The sequence below is a fragment of the Orcinus orca genome, chromosome X, assembly GCF_937001465.1.
Source record: "Orcinus orca chromosome X, mOrcOrc1.1, whole genome shotgun sequence".
In the NCBI taxonomy this organism is placed as follows: domain Eukaryota; kingdom Metazoa; phylum Chordata; class Mammalia; order Artiodactyla; family Delphinidae; genus Orcinus; species Orcinus orca.
In genome coordinates, this window is record NC_064580.1 from 16,359,991 (window position 1) to 16,382,497 (window position 22,507).

The 22,507-nt window shown below is 43.8% G+C and overlaps 1 protein-coding gene across 23 annotated transcripts in view; it reads right to left on the bottom strand.

Moving 5' to 3' along the window:
- The window catches only part of ADGRG2 (adhesion G protein-coupled receptor G2), a 185,430-nt gene that overhangs the window by 63,023 nt on the left and 99,900 nt on the right, over positions 1 to 22,507 (bottom strand). For all 23 annotated transcript variants that reach the window (XM_049704707.1, XM_049704725.1, XM_049704709.1 and 20 more), the window contains one exon: positions 8,432 to 8,550. In XM_049704707.1, the coding sequence (XP_049560664.1) occupies positions 8,432 to 8,550 (119 nt within the window). The remainder of the gene's footprint in view (positions 1 to 8,431; positions 8,551 to 22,507) is intronic.

The window sequence follows — 22,507 nt, forward strand, 5'->3', positions numbered from 1 at the left end:
TAATTGGAGCCAATGTACAGCCACCTCACTGAGGTCTACACAAAAGTTTAGTGGAATATATGTTGTATCAGAACTCATTGGGTTCAGATAAGGATAATGCTGGTGGTGTAAGCTGAGGAGAGCAGTCCATGTTTTAGTGTATCTCTAGGCTTTAGACTAGAGCCACAAATCAAAACCAACCAACCAGCCAGTTTATTGAGCACTTACTATGTGCTAACACTATGGAGGATATAGACAGGACCTGACCAGATATTCCTTCATACCTGCAAAGATAAAACCAGGAGGAGGAGCAGAATTCAGGATATCATGATGGCCTTCACCACTGCTAGCAGTGTCCTGACACATCCTAACTGTTCAGTATGGATGTTTTAGAGTTAGTATAAAATGTATAGACATACGGGGCTTCCCTGGTGACGCAGTGGTTGAGAATCTGCCTGCCAATGCAGGGGACACGGGTTCGAGCCCTGGTCTGGGAAGATCCCACATGCCGCGGAGCAACTGGGCCCGTGAGCCACAACTACTGAGCCTGCGCGTCTGGAGCCTGTGCTCCGCAACAAGAGAGGCCGTGACAGTGAAAGCCCCGCGCACCGCGATGAAGAGTGGCCCCCGCTCGCTGCAACTAGAGAAAGCCCTCGCGCAGAAACGAAGACCCAACACAGCCAAAACTAAAAATAAATAAATAAAAAATTTTTAAAAAATCTTATAAAATGTATAGACATAATTTAGATGTACAAACAATAGTGACAATAAACAAATTAAAAAGAAATCCTTGAGCTTTCCTTTGATGTCTAGGATGACTCCATCTTGTTTCGGAGCCTCCATTCCAGAGGTACAGGAAAGGGATCCTTAAACCTGATGATTTAAGGTAGCTCTCTCTTCCGCTCTAAAATGGTCTCTAGGTAACTCAATGTCTTCCAGATAAATGCGCAATCTTCGTTTTCCCTCCTCTTCCTTCTGGTAGTCAAGATGGCTTCCAGGTTAGGAATGGGGTGCCAGTGTTCTGCACAGCAGGGAGAAAGGACCTACATCACCTCGTGCTGAGCACTGGGTTCTCAAGGGTCTCTCCAGGGATCTCCCTCACCCTGCAGGGTTCCTGGGGGTCCAGCTGGCATCCACTGCTGAAGGCTGTGTCCAGTGCGCCCCATGTTCTAGTCTCTCAGAATCCCACCCTGGCCTGGGGGGTCCCTCTCTTGCTGACCTAGGTCCTCTCAGCTCTCACCACTGGGTGTCTGTCACATCCTCCATCTGGCCCCTGGTCTCAGCTGTCCACACCGTCATCTCTGCAGCCCTGTCCCTGCCCCTGGCTCTCAACAGAGCTACCCACTAGGAACACGAGGGCAATTCTGAATCCCTTCCCTGTCACACAAGAGATGAGAAAGACCTGGAGAGGACACCACCTCCAGCCTTCACTCTGCCTAAACACACTGTGCCGCCATTTCTCATCTCTGCCACTGCCCCATGTTGATTTACAGTGCACTGTGAGGGGTTCTCATCCGGAGTTCTAAGTGGAAAGTGGCACACAATGTCCTCTGCTTTCAGTTTCCCCCTCAACCCCTCTAGATTCTCTATCATTCCTTGTCACCACTTCTACCTGCCAGGGAAAGAGTCAGGGCCCAGCAGAAGTGACCTCATGCCTGTGTGGGATTTTGGGGGCTTGGGAAATTGGCTGAGTATCAGATCAGCGCTATGGTATTTATAATCGCAATTTTACAGGTAGAAAAGTGAGAGACAAGGAGACCAGCACTGGGTTTGGAAAGAAGAACAAAGACTTGGATGGACAAAGCATGAGACGGTAAGAGGAGACAAGCCAGTGAGGCCTGGGACAAGGGGAATTAGAGAGAAATCTATCACTAGAAATGCCTTCAGCACAGAAAGATCTAGATCCAGCCCAGAAAGACAGTAAGTTGGGATTATAGCTCATGCGGTCACCAAACTGGCTCAAATGTGTACTTGTTTCCAAATGGGGACGACAGCTCTGCAAGAATGAAATTATAACCACCTTCCACTAATATGTCATCTCACGCTCTGGAAAACAGTTGTACCTAAAAGAAGACCTTCTTGGAAGACAAAAAAAAAGCAGTGGAAGAAAGGAAGGAAGGAAGGAAGGGAGGGAGGGAGGGAGGGAGGAAGAAAGAAAAGAGGTATTGGCACAGCCCAAGAGAGCTAGAGGCTAGAGGTGAGTTACCTGCCAAAACTTATTTGGGCTTCTGGTAGACCACGAATGACTCCCTCGAACATCACCAAATTACACAACTGGAAGTGTCAAGGTCTAAGGGTTTTCTCTATTGGTCAGTGGCCTAACAAGAGAGTGTCAGTCCGGGGAGGAGATATGGGGATATATGTATATGTACAGCTGATTCACTTTGTTATACAGCAGAAACTAACACACCATTGTAAAGCAATTATACTCCAATAAAGATGTTAAAAAAAAAAAAGGGAGTGTCAGTCCGATCCCTCCTCACTGTCGAGAGCCACTGAGTCATCTCTCAGGCTTCCAGGGCGAAGCTACTGTGTTTGCAGTCCAGATACCCCAGAGGCAGGGGCAACGGCTGCTCCCTGGCAGTCCTTCAGGCTCCCTCTCCCTCTTCTCTCCGTGCCTCAGTGCCACGTTCATTCAGCCTTCACTTACTGGGCAACCCGGTATAGTATGAACAGTACGGGCTACTGATTCCAGTGGGGGATCCTCCAAGCTGTGTGACTCTGGGCAAACGACTTACTCTCTTTGACACTCAGTTTCTTCATCTGCAAACTGAGACTTAAAATATCTACCATAAAGAGTTTTTGTGAGGATTAAATGAGATGACCTACATCAAGGCCTGCCCCAGAGCAGGCCCTCTGCCTGCTTTCACCCCATTAGTTTCCCACCCACCTTGCCAAACCTTCATTCTCCCTTCTCACCTGGCACAGACCATGTGCTGAAACGACTCATGATGCAAAGGAAGTACATCATGACATGATACAAAGTGACAAGCATAAAAAGACATGGATAAACAGAAAAGGGAGCACTGGCAGAAGAGATTTAATTCTTATGAAGACGTGAGGGGAGGTTTCATAGAGGCAGTAATACTGGGCTAGACTTGGAAAATGAGTGTGTTTCCAAATGGGGATGACCCCAGGAAGCAGAGGGAGGGAGTAGGGGAGTGAGGTAGGGAAGAGAGTAAAGCCAATAATGGGTACATTAATTAGCACACTGCTACTATGGGCAACTGTGGCCCAATCCAACAATCTCCTAGGTGTATAGAACACACCTTAGCATTGTCCCACCAAGGGACAAGGAAGCTGGCATAGGTAAACACGAACTCCCATTCTTCACTGCTTTGGGGTATTAACTCCCCGGCACTACTAGCTTGTTCCATGTACAGGCCAAGCATGGGTGCATGGGTACAGATCATTCTCAGTCAGGGAGACATGGGAGCCACCAGCATGTGCAGGATCTGCCTCTAGGTGACCTCTGGGTGGGCCAAGGGGAGATGGGCAGCGCACCAATAGCATCTGCTACAGGTGGCTTAACATTTAACTAGACTCACCCACGGATTTGGCCGAAGGCCATATGTTAAAGCCCTATAGCACTGACTCACGCTTCAGGATTTCGTTACAGTTTGTACTGTTCTCATGTGTCATAGTCATGTCCCTCCAACTGGAGTGTAAATTTCCTGGAGTCAGAGATGATGTCCTCTCAGCAGCCAGTAATGCTAGGCACACAGCAGGCACTCATTACCACGCAACTGATTATCCAATGTAGAAGTAGCAGGTCCCCTTGGCCTTCATCAAAGACAAGACCTAAGCCATCCTGAACCGAAAAGAACCTGCCTCAGTCCAAAGCTGTTCAGAGAGATGATGCCTATAAGCCGTCTGGATGATCCAGTCCAATATCCAGTCCAAAAGTGGATTCCACCTTGATGTTTAACCTACAGCTACACAACCACCAAGCACAGTACACAACCTAGTGTAGCAGAGAGGTTAAGAATGCTGAAGACAGGATAGCGTAGTGGCTAAACACACAGACTTTGGGTCAGATGGCCTGAGTTCGAATTGCAACTCTGCAACCAAAATGTTTAACCTTGGGCAAGTTGCTTACCTTCTTTGCGCCTCGGTTTCCTGTAAGTCTGTAAAACGGAGCCTAATGCTAGTGCCTACTTCAAAGAACAGCGGCTGGCACAGGTAAATATTATCAAAGTGATTATTAAATAACAAGAATACTCTTAGTTGGAGTTCTGAAAGACAATAACGAACTCCTATTTAGCCCTTTCCAGATCCCAAAACACTTCATTCAGAAAAACCTTTGCATATGCAATGTTAAATGTTATATGTCAATAAAGCTGGAAAAAGAAACAGAGAAAAGAAAAAGAAAAACCTTTGCCCTTTGCCATCATGGAGGTTCTTTTTTTTTTTCTTTTTTTTCTTTTTTTAAAACATATATTGAGCCTTAACAAGAGCCCAGGGCTTCCCTGGTGGCGCAGTGGTTAAGAATCCACCTGCCAATGCAGGGGACACGGGTTCGAGCCCTGCTCTGGGAAGATCCCACATGCCGCGGAGCAACTAAGCCCATGCGCCACAACTACTGAGCCTGCGCTCTAGAGCCCGTGAGCCGCAACCACTGAGCCCACGTGCCACAACTACTGAAGCCCACACACCTAGAGCCCGTGCTCCGCAACAAGAGAAGCCACCACAGTGAGAAGCCTGCGCACCACAAGGAAGAGGAGCCCCCGCTCGCCGCAACTAGAGGAAGCCCGTGCACAGCAACGAAGACCCAACACAGCCAAATATAAATAAATAAAATATTTTAAAAAATAAAAGATAAATAATGTTTAAAAAAACAAAAAACAAGAGCCCACTGAGGGAGCTCAGGATTACACCCATTTTGAAGATGAGGAAATAGAGTCCCATGTCAGTCTACTGGCAAATAGAGATCATACAAATAGCAGGTGGCAGGCACGGGGAGGGCTCTAACTCTAGATCTCACCACCTTTCTACTATATCATGGGGCACAGTAATGTTTCAGCCAATTCTTTAAGACTGTGGCTCTCTGAGAATGCATCAGCATCACCTGGAGGGATGGTTAAAGCACAGACTGCTGGACCCCACCCTCAGAGTTTCCAATTCAGCAGGTCTAGGCTGGGCCTGAGAATCTGCACTTCTAAAAAGCTCCCAGGTGATGCTGATGTTGCTTGTCTGGGGGCCACACTCTGAGAACCACTGCCTTAAGAAATCAATTCATCAGAGAGCCAGAGCAAGAAATACATTCAGCGACCTTAGCATCCACACAGGTTTTCCCTACTCAGGCTGGTTTCAGAGCCATGAAACTCTCATGTTTACCTGCCCCATTTTCATAATTTTTTTTTTTTTTTTGCGGTATGCTAGCCTCTCACTGTTGTGGCCTCTCCCGTTGCGGAGCACAGGCTCCGGACGCGCAGGCTCAGCGGCCATGGCTCACGGGCCCAGCCGCTCTGCGGCATGTGGGATCTTCCCAGACCGGGGCACGAACCCATGTCCCCTGCATCGGCAGGTGGACCCTCAACCACTGCGCCACCAGGGAAGCCCCCACAGTGGTGTCTTAATGCCCCAAGGAGATGATGTGTCTGAGCACAGTTTACATGAACATCACATGGCCATAAAAGAATTTGTATCCCATGATATATATCTGGAGGAGTTTTCTCTCCCTACTTATGTCTTCTGCCAGTTGTGTAGGTAGTGGTATCGTCTCTGAACCACTCACATCAACATCACCTGAGAACTTGTTAGAAATGTCAATTCTCAGGGCCCGCCCCAGAGCTACTAAATCAAAAACTCTCAGGGAAGGACCCAGGAATCTGGCTTAACAAGCCTTCCAGGTGATTCTGATGCATACTCAAGTTTGAGAACTCTGGTTTTGCGGTTAGGAGCACAAAATTCCAAGTTGGGTACAATTCCCAGCTCGGCCACTCCCTTGAGCAAGTTACTTATCTCTCTGAGCCTCAGTGTCTTGATCTGAGAAATGGTGCTAAGACTGGGATCTCCCCTTAATAGATTTGGTTGAGCAGCTTAAGAGAGTGGATGTATATACAGCACATAGGAACCCAGCACATTGTAAGCAGTCAATACACATTTAGCTCTTATTTCTTTGTGTAAAGTATCATGGCTTCTTGACAATATGCCCCAGTGCCTACTTTTGAAGGACTGTCAACTGTGTTTTTTTGTTTGTTTGTTTGTTTGCTTTTTGCGGTACGCGGGCCTCTCACTGCTATGGCCTCTCCCGTTGCGGAGCACAGGCTCCGGACGCCCAGGCTCAGCGGCCATGGCTCACGGGCCCAGCTGCTCCGCGGCATGTGGGATCCTCCCGGATCCGGGCACAAACCCGTGTCCCCTGCATCGGCAGGCAGACTCCCAACCACTGCACCACCAGGGAAGCCCTCAACTGTGTTTTAATCTGTTGCAAGTTTTCCATTTAGTTTGTGTGCATCTGTGTGTGTCTGTTGTATTTATGCTGTTGTTTGCTGCTAGTAGATATTTGCTGCTAGTAGATATTTATCCAACAAAGATTCCTTGGTCTTGCAACTCTCTTCTAAATAAGTAAGGTATTTCTCTGTATGTCCTTAATAATGTCTTCTTAAATACTGATTTTTTAATATTTACATAGCACTGTATTCTTTTGGCAGTTGTACTCAAAGATATTGCAGCCCTGGGGTTTCTGGACTTTTTATCGCCTTCCTCAGGTACGTTTTCCCATTCTCACATAAGCTTCTAAGGATCCTCTTTTCTGAAATGGATGCTGCTTCATTAGGGTGATTCTCTATCTCCCTTAAATTTCCATGCAGAAGTGCCTTCGAGTAGGTACTTTTAAAAACAAATAGGGGCTTCCCTGGTGGTGCAGTGGTTGGGAGTCTGCCTGCCGATGCAGGGGATACGGGTTCGTGCCCCGGTCTAAAACTATAAAGTTCTTAGAAGAAAAATAGGGAAAAATCTTCATGACATTTCTTGGATATGACAGCAAAAACACAGGCAATAAAGTAAAAATAGACAAATTGGATTTCATCAAAATTAAAAACTTTTGTGCATCAAAGAACACTATTAAAAGAGTGAAAAGGGACTCCCTGGTGGCGCAGTGGTTAAGAATCTGCCTGCCAATGCAGGGGACACGGGTTTGATCCCTGGTCCAGGAAGATCCCACATCCTGTGGAGCAATTAAGCCTGTGCGCCACAACTACTGAGCCTGTGTGCTGCAACTACTGAAGCCCGCGTGCTCTAGGGCCCGTGCTCCACAACAAGAGGAGCCACCACAATGAGAAGCCCGCACACCGCAATGAAGAGTAGCCCCCGCTTGCCACAACTAAAGAAAGCCCATGCACAGCAACGAAGACCCAACGCAGCCAAAAAAAAAAAAAAGAGTGAAAAGACAACTCACAGAAGGGGGAAAATATTTGCAAATCATATATATAATAAAGGATTAGTATCCTGAATATATAATGAATTCCTAAAACTCAATGACAACAGAAAACCCCAAACAACCCAATTCAAAAATGGACCAAAGGTTCGAATAGTCATTTCTCTAAAGAACATACACAAATGACTAATAAGCACATGAAAACATGTTCAAAATCACTAATCATTAAGGAAATGCAAATAAAAACCACAATGATACCATTTCACATCCATTATCAAAACAACAGAAAATAACAAGTGTTGGTGAGGATATAGAAAAATTGGAATCCTGTGCCTTGCTGGTGAGAATGTTAAATGGTGCAGCCTCTGTGGGAAACAGTTTGGCAGATCCTCAAAAAGTTAAACACAGAATTACCATATGATCCAGCAATTCTACTCCTAGGTATATACACCCCAAAGAATTGAAAGAAGGGACTCAAACGGATACTTAAACACCAATGTTCACACTAGCATTATTTATAATAGCCAAAAGGTGGAAATAACCCAAATGTCCATCAACATTGAAGAGATAAACAAAATATGTACATACAATGGAGCATTATTCAGCCTTAAAAAGGAATGAAATTCTGGATCATGTTACAACATGGATGAACCTTGGAAACATGCTAAGGGAAATGAGCCAGGCACAAGAGGATGAATATTGTATGATTCCTTATACTTACATGAGGTACCTAGAATAGGCAAAATCATAGAGACAGAAATAACAGAGGTTACCAGGGCCTGGGGGGAGGGGGGAAGGGAGGTTATTGCTTAATGGGTGCAGAGTTCCTATTTGAGATGATGAAAGTGTTCTGGAACTGGACAGTGGTGATGATTGCACAAAACTGTGAATACATTTAATAGCAGTGAATTATATACTTAAAAATGGTGAAAATGGTAAGTTTTATGTTATTTTTTTTTACCACAGTAAAACAATCCCAAATAAACACACACACACACACACACACACACACACACACACACACACACACAGATAAAATAGGAAAAAGATGAAGGAAAATGGGCACCTTACCTTCCAGGGATGTAACCACAGTGACATGAAGACAAATGATGACAAGGAATATCTTGAACGTCAGTAAAAGTTCCTCAGGTCTCCCAACATGGCCACACTGCCTGCCAGAGAAAAGCATCCTGGAATAAAATAGGGGGACACATCATCACAGCTTTGCCATAATCACGACACAACAATGCCCAAAAGGCCAGTTCCTCAAGCAAGACAACCTGCAACCTGCTTCCTTTAAATTACTCTAGTCCAGAGAATTGGCAATGCCAGGTGGGCACTGGCTACAAAAAGCAAAACCCATGTTTATTACGGGAGGCCCATCCAGTGGGATATTATAATAAAAATGATAAGCAAGGTAGTCCATGTAGATTTATGGAAAACATCAACACATGCAAAATATCAAGAAAAAAATTTAAAAACACAAAATGCTGCGTATATATAATGATTACCACTATATAAAGGCTGGTTAAAAACTATGCTAAGAATCAGAAGAGGTCACAGAATCTTATAAATGATCTATCCCCATTTATGTCATACCGTAAAAGGATGGGTGTGTTGCATTTCCTCTTTATTGTATGTTAATTCATTATCATCGCTTACACTTTTAGTAGTGGGGAGGGCAGAGTCAACATTTTTTAAAAAGTGAAGTTTATATCAATACTGAATTTTTAAGTCTCATTTACCATTCGTTTATTCATTTCGTTCCAACGAATAATCATCAAGGGCCAATATATACCAGATGAGATGTGTGGGTTAACTAGGCAGCAACTAGATGAAATACACATGGGGGAGGTGGGGCAGAGGCTGAGAGGAGCTCGGCACGTGGAGAAAACTGCAGATGCTAAGGCTGCGTCCGTTCCTCTCCCGATGGAGGAGTTGGCCAACGGAAGCCCGTGACAGGCAGTCAGCACCAGCAGCAGGCGCTGGCGGGGGATACTGAGGGAGGAAGAAGCCAGCGAGGAAATCACACGCCACCCACGGGGCTCGGGCAGCGAGAGCCCACGGAGCAGGCTCCTTCTACATGGCCACAGGGGAAGGGGCTGGGACAGACCAGGCCGCGTGTTCTCAGCTGGCAGAGCTCCTGGCCACAGGGCATCCAAGCACCTAGCCACCACCGCAGCTTCTGTTGGCCTGAGATAGAGTGTGCAGGCACCGCGGTGAAGGCTAAAGAGCATGGGATCAAAGGTCCTGGCTCTGCCACACAATGTCTGAGTGACTCTGGATAAGTTATTTCCGATGGCCAAGATTCCCCATCTAGCGAACTGTGATAATAGCACCAGCCTGATAGTGTCGCTGTGGTGAGTAAACAGGAGATCTGGGCACAGGGGCTGGCACTGTGAAGGCACTATAAATGCTAGCTAGACCCTTCAGTCAGTCAACAAATAGCTTTTTTTTTTTTTTTTGGCGGTACGCGGGCCTCTCACTGTTGTGGCCTCTCCCGTTGTGGAGCACAGGCTCCGGACGCGCAGGCTCAGCGGCCATGGCTCACGGGCATAACCGCTCCGCGGCATGTGGGATCCTCCCGGACCGGGGCACGAACCCGTGTCCCCTGCATCGGCAAGCGGACTCTGAACCACTGTGCCACCAGGGAAGCCCAACAAATAGCTATTTTGTACCTCATATGTGCAGGGTAAGATAGTGCAGGGATTGCAGGGATAAGGACACAGAAAGGTGGGAATAAATCACGATTTCTCAGTCTCCAGGAAAAGCTGGCAATCTTTAAGAATCCTATAATTTAACAGCCATTGCCGGTACCAGAGGAATGATTCTTTCCTTGGACAAGGCATGATAACGTCTTAGAGCAGGAAGTGAATCCTTCTCCTTCCAAAGAGGACTTCTATTTTTAAAATCAATACTGTAAATTGTATTATATATTAATAACACACTATGTTAATAAATTATAAAGTGCCTCTGGTTTCTCTCCAGCACTTTCATCCTCTCTGTTCATAATGGCATATTACTGACCCTCCCGAATGAGTCACTTGAATGATAACGTCGTTGTGCAAAGATAAAGCAATGTCTCTCTGGAGGAAAATTTAAGTGTCTACTACAGCTACACACAATAATAATGATGAATCTCTGAAATACAATGTTAGATAAAGGAGCCAGACATAAAGGAATGCATGTCGTCCATGATCCCATTCAGATGAGGACCAAAAGCAGGCAAAACTAATCGATGGAATGAGGGTGGGAGCATGGTTATCCTTGGAAGCGGGCAGAGGATACAACAATTAGAAGTGGGCTCAGTGCGGCTTCTGAGGTTCAGGTAATATTCTGTGTGCTGGTTACATGGTGTGTTCAGTTTCTGAAATTCATTGAATTATACACTAATATATATGTCATAAAAAGTTTCATATATAGGGCTTCCCTGGTGGCGCAGTGGTTGAGAGTCCGCCTGCCGATGCAGGGCATGCGGGTTTGTGCCCCGGTCCGGGAAGATCCCACATGATCTCAGCGGCTGGGCCCGTGAGCCATGGCCGCTGAGCCTGCGCGTCCGGAGGCTGTGCTCCGCAACGGGAGAGGCCACAACGGTGAGAGGCCCATGTACCGCAAAAAAACAAAAAACAAAAAAAAAGAAATTTTCATATAAAGTTTAAAAATTAATCTATTTTTAGTTTTTAACTCAGCTCCCCTCCAAAAGCATTCCCCCCCCCTTTTTTTTTTAAGCTATATTTAATGAACCTCTACAAAAAAACTCTCCTATACAAATGCCTCAGGTTTGACTCTACCTGGAATTCACAGAGCTGACTTAGAAGATTTACTACACAAGTATCTAATTTTAGTTCTGGAAAGAGTATCAGAGCAGTCTGTTTCTGGAAAGGAATTCAGAATTCACCTAGCTGAGACCCTTATTCTACAGATGTAGAAAGAGGCCCAACGTGTTCTAGGGGATGGGTCAAGGTCATCTGGCTGTTTGGTGGGACTCCTACTCTTTCTACCAGGCCACAATGCTGGCCTCCTGGGAATTGATCTCCTTGGAAGTAAACTGTTTTGAGTTCGTCAGGTGAAATAAATCAACAAACTCAAAATGCTATTACAGAATTTTCAAAATTTCTGCAAACCCATTCTTGAGCTTTGCCAACTTCTAGGGTAGGGCCTAAGTGGTGTATAAGATATGGTCAAAGTTAAGTTAGTCATGGCACTGGGTGACTGGTTAATATGTGCTGTGACTTGGGCCTCTGATCAAAATAAACCATGCTTTTCCACTGAAGAGAGCTTGTACTCAGCTCCCAGATGACGGCAGGAAAGGGCACAACGAAGGGTGATTCCAGTAACCATCCTGAAAAGAGAATATGGCTCAGGAAGAACTTACTGCAGACCTGGCGCCACTGAAAAGACTGCTTTCCATTGTCCATATTCCAAGCCTGGAATACATTTCCTCAAGGCTGAATATATATTTCCTAATAGGAGAAGAAGTGTTATGGTATTTAAAATAGTAACCACTCCTACTGCCTTCTGCATAAACTAGAGAACATCCTGCTGGGTCCTGACGTCTCTGGGATCACTGATTAAAGAGGGAAATCTATAGATTTTGAAACCCTTACTCATTATATATAAAAGTCATTTTTATCTTTTTCAGCTGGAACTTCTCTTCATCTTCTGGTGCAAGTTGGGTTGCTTCAATGCTGTCTACGTCAACAGCAAAGATGAATAGCCACTGGTTCTTAGCAAAATTTCAAGGTGCTAAGGATGGCTTGTGAGATAGCATCCATTACAAAGAAAACTATTTGCTAGCATTTAAACAGTAAAATCTAGACCTTGACACTAGATAACCACTCATTAACGATTACCCCAGGTTCATGTTTTGTGGTTGTAGACTCTGATGTAAATGGCAACCCCTAGGGTTGAACAGTACATAAGCTACATGACTGAATGCCATGGCCCCGCTTGTACCACTCCAAGAAATTATTCTGGATCTCTTCAATTTCATTAAATAGTACAAGTATCATATTTTTTAAAATGTAGACCATCGGTGCAATCTTGAATGGTAATAAATGATAAATCTAACTTCATCTAGGTATAGAATAAAGTTTAAAAGGAGGGAAATAGCTTGATACCACTGCAGAGCAGGTCTGGGTGAGGGTCATTCTGTGCTACCACAGGTTAACTGATGTAATCTGATTATACCATGGCTGCAATGATGTATGCAATTATCAATATTTTAGACCTGAGTAACAAGAGGTGTGATAATTGCTCCCTAAGTGTTTTAGAAAATGTTATGCCTTTAAGATATTCACACTGATTTATAAATGTTGGCTAACAAGACTAGCACAAGGAGGACTTCCCTGGTGGCGCAGCAGTTAAGAATCTGCCTGCCAGTGCAGGGCACACGGGTTCGAGCCCTGGTCCTGGAAGATCCCACATGCCGCGGAGCAACTAAGCCCGTGCGCCACAACTACCGAGCCTGCGCTCTAAAGCCCACGAGACACAACTACTGAGCCCGCATGCCACAACTACTTAAGCCCGTGCACCTAGAGCCCGTGCTCCGCAACAAGAGAAGCCACTACAATGAGAAGCCCGCACACCGCAACAACTCCGAAGGAACTTATTACAAATTGGAAGACAAGCTCAAAGCCCGCTTGGGGGCTGACCTTCTTAATGTTTTAGTAGCATGTATTACTGCTCAGTCTCAGGTTTCATTAACTGCATCACAGGGGCACTGGACAATGAAGTGATCGGATCTGAGGAGGGATGGTCTCTTCTAGAGACCATGCTTCATTAGCTATTTCTTCAGTTTTTGTGACTTAACTTCCCTAGAAACTAAACTCCTTGATATCAAGGATTGGGTCATTTATGTCTCTCGCATCCCCAAAGCCAGAGGCAGAATTCTTTCTCCATGGAGGGGCTAAAAAAATAACTCTCTACTGATATGTTTGGCTCAGAAGGGGGAGGCAGAGGCATTGGCAATGACCTGAGTGAGGGACAAGGCAGATGCACGCTGGGGAAAGGAAATTGTGTGCCCACCCAGGACAGAGAGCACTGCTGACAACCTGACTTGTATCTTCAAGAATATTCCATCATGCTTCACTTCAAAACCAAAACATCAGTACAGCTCTTAGCTCAAAGATGACAGTCACTTCACACTATGATATCCCCTCATGTGAAATACAGACATAAAGATAAAGAGGTGCAAGAGGTTAACAATCTATAGGGTGATCTTGGAACCAACTGACCTACTCCTGGCTTCAGTCAATGAGCCGTGAAGACAGAAGTTCAATGCTCAAGGAGGATCCAGAATATGAATTCAAAGAGGAAATAAGGAGTCATGGTGAGCTTCTATTGATTATATGCTCTTTAAGAGGAAAAAAGAAGTAGTTTTTAATAAAGCCTAATATGTCAGGAAAACCTCATTAAGCAATGTTTAAAGAAGGCAAAAATGAAAGCCGAGCATGTTGTCCTGTCCTAGGATGAGCAAATTACAAACACATGTACCAATATTCAACGTGGAATGACTGTAGGATCAACAACTGAAAAACATTAAAATAATCAAACAAGGAAACAGATCAACTGTGACTTCAAGTATGGAAATAATTTCACTTCGTATTTGTGCAAATGAGAATTTTCTACATAGGGGTTTTTGATGAAATTTCACAATTCAAGTACATTGCCTCTTCCAAAACCTTATGGATAGCCACAATAAAGCATGCTGAGCGGCTCCTGGTAACCAAGTTTATTAATAAACAACATGAGGCTCTCTTTGCTCCCTTGGAACACTTTCAGGTAGAAAAATAGGGCAAGCAACAGTGAAATTTGTTTTGCCCACTGAATGAAACAATTAAAAAGCCTAACAATACCCAAAGCTGGAGAGCATGTGGGAAAATGAACTCTTGTTTACACTGCTGGTGGCAATGTAAACTTTGAGAGAACAGTTTAGCTATGTTTTGAATTTTTAAATGTGCATACCTTTTGATCCAGAAATTCTAATTCCGGAGATTGTCCCTACAGAAATAGTGACATACATACACAAAAATATACAAACAAATACTGTCATTGCAGCTTTGTGCAAGGGGGAAAAGCCTAAGTCTCCATCAGTAGATGAACAGTTAAAAAATGATGGTCCATCCATATTCTGGAATATTATACAAGGCTTAAAAAAATGAAGTTGATCTATATGTGTTGACACATAGAGATTGTCAATACATATAAGTCATGTGAATAAAATCAAATTTCTTAATAATATAGATACTAGGATATGTTAAGAAACAAACAAAGCTATAAATATGTATGCTTATTTATATAGTGACAAGTATGGCTGCATACAAAAAAGCCTGGAAGGAAACCCACCAAACCTCCACAGAGAGGCGTGTGATGGGGGAAAGGACGAAGCCCAAAAGAACACCCGCACATGTTCATGGATTACTTATACAATTACATGTATTTCTTCTAGGAAAATGCATAACAGAGGGAGGCTGGGCCAAGCCATCCAGGTTCTCCAAACAGAACTCGTAAATCAAGCTCGGAGGGAGGCTAACTAGGAGGTAATGGCATCACTTGTTCAGCTGGATACCGCCTCCCCTGGCCCTGCTCTAACACAATTAGAAAGGCCCCACTGAGAGCACAGACTTCTGGTCTCAGAGCCAAGAAACCAGCTTCCCAGCCAGGGAGCAAGAACTCACTTGAGTAAGTTGTGGAAGAGAATGTCAAAAGCTATGATGTGAAAATGGCTGATGGACACAGAGGCCTAAACTTAATTAAAGAACTGTGCATCCGTCGGCCTCTGGATCCCTCTTTGCCACTATCGCCACAGCACGTCCACCGTCCTTTATCTCCGCGAGGAACTGAGCAGGACAGAGTGCCTGCCAATGTCTGGGCTTCTTACATCATTGAAAGGAAAAGGCAAGTCACAAAAGGAGCCATATTGACTTATGTAAGACATGGCACAGGACAGAGAAGTTTCTCAGAGAAGAACAGCAAACTCACCAATTGCTAGGATTAACTGAAACCTCCCACAACTGCAGACTCCACCAAACCATGACATCAGGAAGTCTGGAAAGGCATCCAACTTCCTCTATTTATCAAGCTGGCTAAAACCCAGGGTAATACCAGCATAACCAGAAGAAAAGAAAAAAGCAAGCAGACTGTACAAGTGGTTTGGGTGGGAAGGAAATGATCTCTGTATGAACTTAGAGCCCTGCTCCAGCACAGAGGAAGCTCTCAGAGAGGCTGCATCCAGGAATTAGAACTCCTGTGCTCACAGCCTGCTCAGGGGCCCTGGGTGCTGACCACAGGGCCCACACATCCTGGAACAATCAGCAAAACAACGGGCAAAGGGCACAGGTAACAGCAGCCCCAGACAGTTTCCCACTGTCCTCTTGGGTAATGTGATGCTGGTCCAAGGAGGAACCAAACCAAAACAAAACAAAACAAAACCCAGTGACATGCAGCATCCGGAGGGCTCGGCGCTTCATTTACAACCTAATGATTAATCACTGGCCCAGACTGAGGGGCAGAGAGTGGCTCACACTTGCAGGCAATGACACCAACACCATGGAAGAAAGGACAAAGGCCTTGATAAATTGAAAATGAGAGTAGAAATAAGCAAGGAGAAGCTTCTCCACACTAGTAGGAAAAGCAAATTGCACAGATGGAGAGAATGGTGAAGGTCAGGCTTGTGGGCATATACAGGAGAAGGTCAGGGATATGCAGGTCTTGGCTGTAGAGTGGTCGGTATGGCCATCGAGGAACAAACAAGAATGGTTCTCAAACCTTGTGGTGGCCCCATTACTGATGGGAGCCCGTCTAAAAGGACCTTTACCTGCACAGACTGGTTTGTTCAGTTCTGGATGCCACCATTCAAGAGGAGTTAAATTGTGAAATGGCTCTGAAAGACTTCAAAGATAATTAATTCAACAAAACTTTACCAAATGCCTACTGTGTGCCAAAGAACAGGGCCGCTCTGTTTGGGTGTGCCAAGGGCACTTGGCCAAGAGACCATTAGAGGCTGAATGCAGATGGCCAGGCTTTCTGGAAGCGCAGATGAACTGGCAGCAGGCTCTGTCACAGGCACAGCAGGAGCTCCAAGGAAGGGAACCTAACCTGTTGTAGGGAAACGGATCTGGGAGAGTTTCCTCAAGGAGATAACAGTCATGCTGCATCTTAAAGGATGTGCAACGCCCTTTACGTGAAGCGATGGGAATGGGCATTCCAAAGAGAGGAAAGTACCTGAACCAAGACACAGAGTCAAAGACTGGCATGGAGTAGGCAGGGCTTAGAATCTGCTTGACGTTGCTGAAGCATAACAAGCAAATCAGAGAATGGCCAGAAGGGACCTGGAGGAAAGGAGCAGACAACCGATGGAACGTATTAAAATTTTAATCTGTGAATAGACTGGGAACAATCCACATTGCATGTCCAGGTGGAGGTTACGATGGATTATGAATAATATCCACGATGTATACAAGGCCCTCTGAGAAAGAACCATTGCAGCGAGGTGGTTTTCGTCTCTGCCATGGGCACAAGGTGATGTCTAAAAGGTAGCTTGAACCACATTCCAAGGGATTTAAATTAACAAGAGGAAGAACGTCCTGATACGGAGCATTGTTCAACTGTAGAAGTGACGAAGAGAGCTTTTGGAATTGCTTTCCGAAACATCTAAGAAGATGACCTCTTCGTCACCCTGATGAGGCTGCGTCAGAGGTGGAATGAACCAGACCAGGGAAAGGAGCTGGTGGACCTCTTGCAACTCTTGGTCCGATGCTATTTTTCTGCAGCACTGAACACTTTCTTTCCTCTCCTCCCCTCTCTCCAGTCTTCTCGTCCTCTCTTCCCTTCTGCTCTCCTTGATCCCAGTTTCCCTCTTTTCCTTCCCTCCCCTTACCTAGCTTAAGGCTTCCCAAATGTATCCCAGGGGATAGAATACTGCTGGTTACCTCTGCCCAGAGCTGGAGAAGAGGGTATTAAAGAGCACACAGTGAGGGACCCAGTTTCGAAGGACCCTGATCAGCAGACCCAACCCTCTGGGTGAGGCTACCACAGGCCTCAACCCAACATGGTGGAACTAAAGGTGTTTCAAAACTTAGGGCATGCTGGGACGTCCTTGGTGGCACAGTGGTTAAGAATCTGCCTGCCAATGCAGGGGACACGGGTTCAATCCCTGGTCCGGGAAGATCCCATATGCTGCAGAGCAACTAAGCCCGTGTGCCACAACTACAGTGCCTGCGCTCAAGAGCCCACGAGCCACAACTACTCAGCCTGCACGACACAGCTACTGAAGCCAACATGCCTAGAGCCTGCACTCCGCAACAAGAGAAGCCACCACAATGAGAAGCCCGTGCACTGCCCCAACTAGAGGAAGCCCGCATGCAGCAACGAAGACCCAACGCAGCCAAATAAATAAATAAATATACCAATGAATTCTTTCTCAGAACATTAATTTTCTATTTCACAAAAAGAACACCTATTGGGCTTCCCTTGTGGCGCAGTTGTTAAGAATCTGCCTGCCAACACAGGGGACGTGAGTTTGAGCCCTGGTCTGGGAAGATCCCACATGCCGCGGAACAACTAAGCCCGTGTGCCACAACTACTGAGCCTGTGCTCTAGAGCCCATGCGCCACAACTAATGAGCCCACGTGCCACAACTACTGAGCCCACGTGCCTAGAGCCCGTGCTCCGCAACAAGAGAAGCCACCTCAATGAGAAGCCTGCGCGCTGCAACGGAGACCCAACACAGCCATAAGTAAATAAATAAACAATTTTTTAAAAAACAGAACACTTATCTACTGGATTTTCTTAATGACAGTCTTATATTAAGCTGTATTCATACGAAGTTAACTAGAGGTGAACTTTTTTCCTTTGGTATGAAAACATTTCACCAGGAAAACTGAATTTAGATAACTACCACCTCATTAAATCAATCCCGACTGCCAAATCAAAACTACAATGAGGTATCGAGATCACTGAAGAAGTCAAAGAGGAAATCAAAAAATACCTAGAGACAAATGACAATGAAAACACGACAATCCAAAACCTATGGGATGCAGCAAAAGCAGTTCTAAGAGGGAAGTTTACAGCTATACAAGCTTACCTCAAGAAACAAGAAAAATCTCAAATAAACAATCTAACCTTACACCTAAAGGAACTAGCGAAGAAGAACAAACAAAACACAAAGTTAGCAGAAGGAAAGAAATAATAAAGATCAGAGCAGAAATAAATGAAATAGAACAAAGAAAACAATAGCAAAGATCAATAAAACTAAAAGTTGGTTCTTTGAGAAGATACACAAAATTCATAAACCATTAGCCAGACTCATCAAGAAAAAGAGGGAGAGGACTCAAATCAATAAAGTTAGAAATAAAAACAGAGAAGTTATAACAGACACTGCAGAAATACAAAGCATCCTAAGAGACTACTAGAAGCAACTCTATGCCAATAAAATGGACAACCTGGAAGAAATGGACAAATTCTTAGAAAGGTATAACCTTCCAAGACTGAACCAGGAAGAAATAGAAAATATGAACAGACCAATCACAAGTAATGAAATTGAAACTGTGATTAAAGACCTTCCAACAAACAAAAGTCCAGGCCCAGATGGCTTCACAGGTGAATTCTCCCAAATATTTAGAGAAGAGCTAACACCCATCCTTCTCAAACTCTTCCAAAAAATTGCAGAGGAAGGAACACTCCCAAACTCATTCTATGAGGCCACCATCACCCTGATACCAAAACCAGACAAAGATACTACAAAAAAGAAAATTACAGACCAATATCACTGATGATTGTAGATGCAAAAATCCTCAATAAAATACTAGCAAACAGAATCCAACAACACATTAAAAGGATCATACACCACGATCAAGTGGGATTTACCCCAGGGATGCCAGGATTCTTCAATATATGCAAATCAATCAACGTGATACACCATATTAACAAAGTGAAGAATAAAAACCATAAGATCATCTCAATAGATGCAGAAAAAGCTTTTGACAATATTCAACACACATTTATGATAAAAACTCTCCAGAAAGTGGGCATAGTGGGAGCCTACCTCAACATAATAAAGGCCATATATGACAAACCCACAGCAAACATCATTCTCAATAGTGAAAAACTGAAAGCATTTCCTCCAAGATCAGGAACAGGACAAGGATGTCCACTCTCACCACTATTATTCAACAGAGTTTTGGAAGTCGTAGCCACAGCAATCAGAGAAAAAAAAAATAAAAGGAATACAAATTGGAAAAGAAGTAAAACTGTCACTCTTTAAAGACGACATGATACTATACATAGAGAATCCTAAAGAGGCCACCAGAAAACTACTAGAGCTAATCAATGAATTTGGTAAAGTTGCAGGATACAAAATTAATGCACAGAAATCTCTTGCATTCCTATACACTAATGATGAAAAATATGAAAGAGAAATTAAGGAAACACTCCCATTTACCACTGCAACAAAAAGAATAAAATACCTAGGAATAAACCTACCTAGGGAGACAAAAGACCTGTATCCAGAAAACTATAAGACAGTGATGAAAGAAATTAAAGATGACACCAACAGATGGAGAGATATACCATGTTCTTGGATTGGAAGAATCAATATTGTGAAAATGACTATACTACCCAAAGCAATCTACAGATTCAATGCAATCCCTATCAAATTACCAATGGCATTTTTTTACAGAACTAGAACAAAAAATCTTAAAATTTGTATGGAGACACAAAAGACCTCGAATAGCCAAAGCAGACTTGAGGGAGAAAAACGGAGCTGGAGGAATCAGACTCCCTGACTTCAGACTATACTACAAAGCTACAGTAATCAAGACAATATGGTACTGGCACAAAAACAGAAACAGAGATCAATGGAACAGGATACAAAGTCCAGAGATAAATCCACGCACCTATGATCAACTAATCTATGACAAAGGAGGCAAGGATATACAATGGAGAAAAGACAGTCTCTTCAATAAGTGGTGCTGGGAAAACTGTACAGCTACATGTAAAAGAATGAAATCAGAACATTCCCTAACACCATACACAAAAATAAACTCAAAATGGATTAGAGACCTAAATGTAAAACCAAACACTATAAAACTCTTAGAGGAAAACATAGGAAGAACACTCTTTGACATAAATCACAGCAAGATGTTTTTTGATCCACCTCCTAGAGTAATGGAAATTAAAAAAAATAAAATAAGCAAATGGGACCTAATGAAACTTAAAAGCTTTTGCACAACAAAGGAAACCATAAACAATATGAAAATACAACCCTCAGAATGGAAGAAAACATTTGCAAATGAATCATCGGACAAAGGATTAATCTCCAAAATATATAAACAGCTCAATATTAAAAAAAAAAAAACAACCCAATACAAAAATGGGCAGAAGACCTAAATAGACATTTCTCCAAAGAAGACATACAGATGGCCAAGCAGCACATGAAAAGCTGCTCAACATCACTAATTATTAGAGAAATGGAAATCAAAACTACAATGAGGTATCACCTCACACCAGTTAGAATGGGCATCATCAGAAAATCTACAAACGACAAATGCTGGAGAGGGTGTGGAGAAAAGGGAACCCTCTTGCACTGTTGGTGGGAATGTATATTGATACAGCCACTATGGAGAACAGTATGGAGGTTCCTTAAAGAACTAAAAATAGAATTACCATATGATCCAGCAGCCCCACTACCGGGCATATACCCAGAGAAAACCATAATTCAAAAAGACACATGCACCCCAATGTTCATTGCAGCACTATTTACAGTACCCAGGTCATGAAAGCAACCTAAATGCCCAACGACAGACGAATGGATAAAGAAGGTGTGGTATATATATGTGATGGAATATTACTCAGCCATAAAAAGGAACGAAATTGGGTCACTTGTAGAGACATCGTGGATCTAGAGACTGTCATACAGAGTGAAGTGAGTCAGAAAGAGAAAAACAAATATCGTATATTAACACATATATGTGGAACCTAGAAAATGGTACAGATGAACCAGTTTGCAGAGCAGAAATTGAGACACAGAGGTAGAGAACAAACGTATGGACACCAAGGGGGGAAAGCAGTGGGGGGCGGGGTGGTGGTGGGATGAATGGGGAGATTGGGATTGACATGTATACACTGATGTGTATAAAATGGATGACTAATAAGAAAATTAATAAATAAACATACACAGGTCATTTGTGAGTAAAAAAATAAAAATAAAAAATTATTGGGTCTCTTTGAACTCCAGAATTCAACGGACACCTCTTATAGCAATGGATGGTGATTGTTTACTAATAAAGGTCAGTTGATATGGAATGCAGAAATTTAAAAAAAAACAAAACTACAATGAGGTATGGAAGCAACCTAAATGTCCATCAACAGATGAATGGATAAAGAAGATGCGGCACATATATACAATGGAATATTACTCAGCCATAAAAAGAAACGAAATTGAGTTATTTGTAGTGAGGTGGATGGACCCAGAGTCTGTCATACAGAGTGAAGTAAGTCAGAAAGAGAAAAACAAATACCGTATGCTAACACATATATATGGAGTCTAAAAAAAAAAATGGTTCTGAAAAACTTAGGGGCAGGACAGGAATAAAGATGCAGACGTAGAGAATGGACTTGAGGACACGGGGAGGGGGAAGGGTGAGCTGGGATGAAGTGAGAGAGTGGCATGGACATATATACACTACCAAACGTAAAATAGATAGCTAGTGGGAAGCAGCCGCATAGCACAGGGAGATCAGCTGGGTGCTCTGTGACCACCTAGAGGGGTGGGATAGGGAGGGTGGGAGGGAGATGCAAGAGGGAGGAGATATGGGGATATATGTATACGTATAGCTGATTCACTTTGTTATAAAGCAGAAACTAACACACCATTGTGAAGCAATTATACTCCAATAAAGATGTTAAAAATAAATAAATAAAATAAAATAAAATTCAAGGTGCGGGCCTCAAACTCAGCCTCTATACTGTTGTGTCTCTGCCAACCTTGCCAGCAAAAGAAAGTTCTAGCCCTTCCCTTTGTGGGAGATTGCAAAACTGGCCAAAAATTCTCCCTATGCTAATATGCCTGTCCATTTGCAATGTGACCTCAGCTCCTCCTAGCAAAAGGCGGAGTCTACTTCTCAACCCCTTGAATGTGGGCCGGAC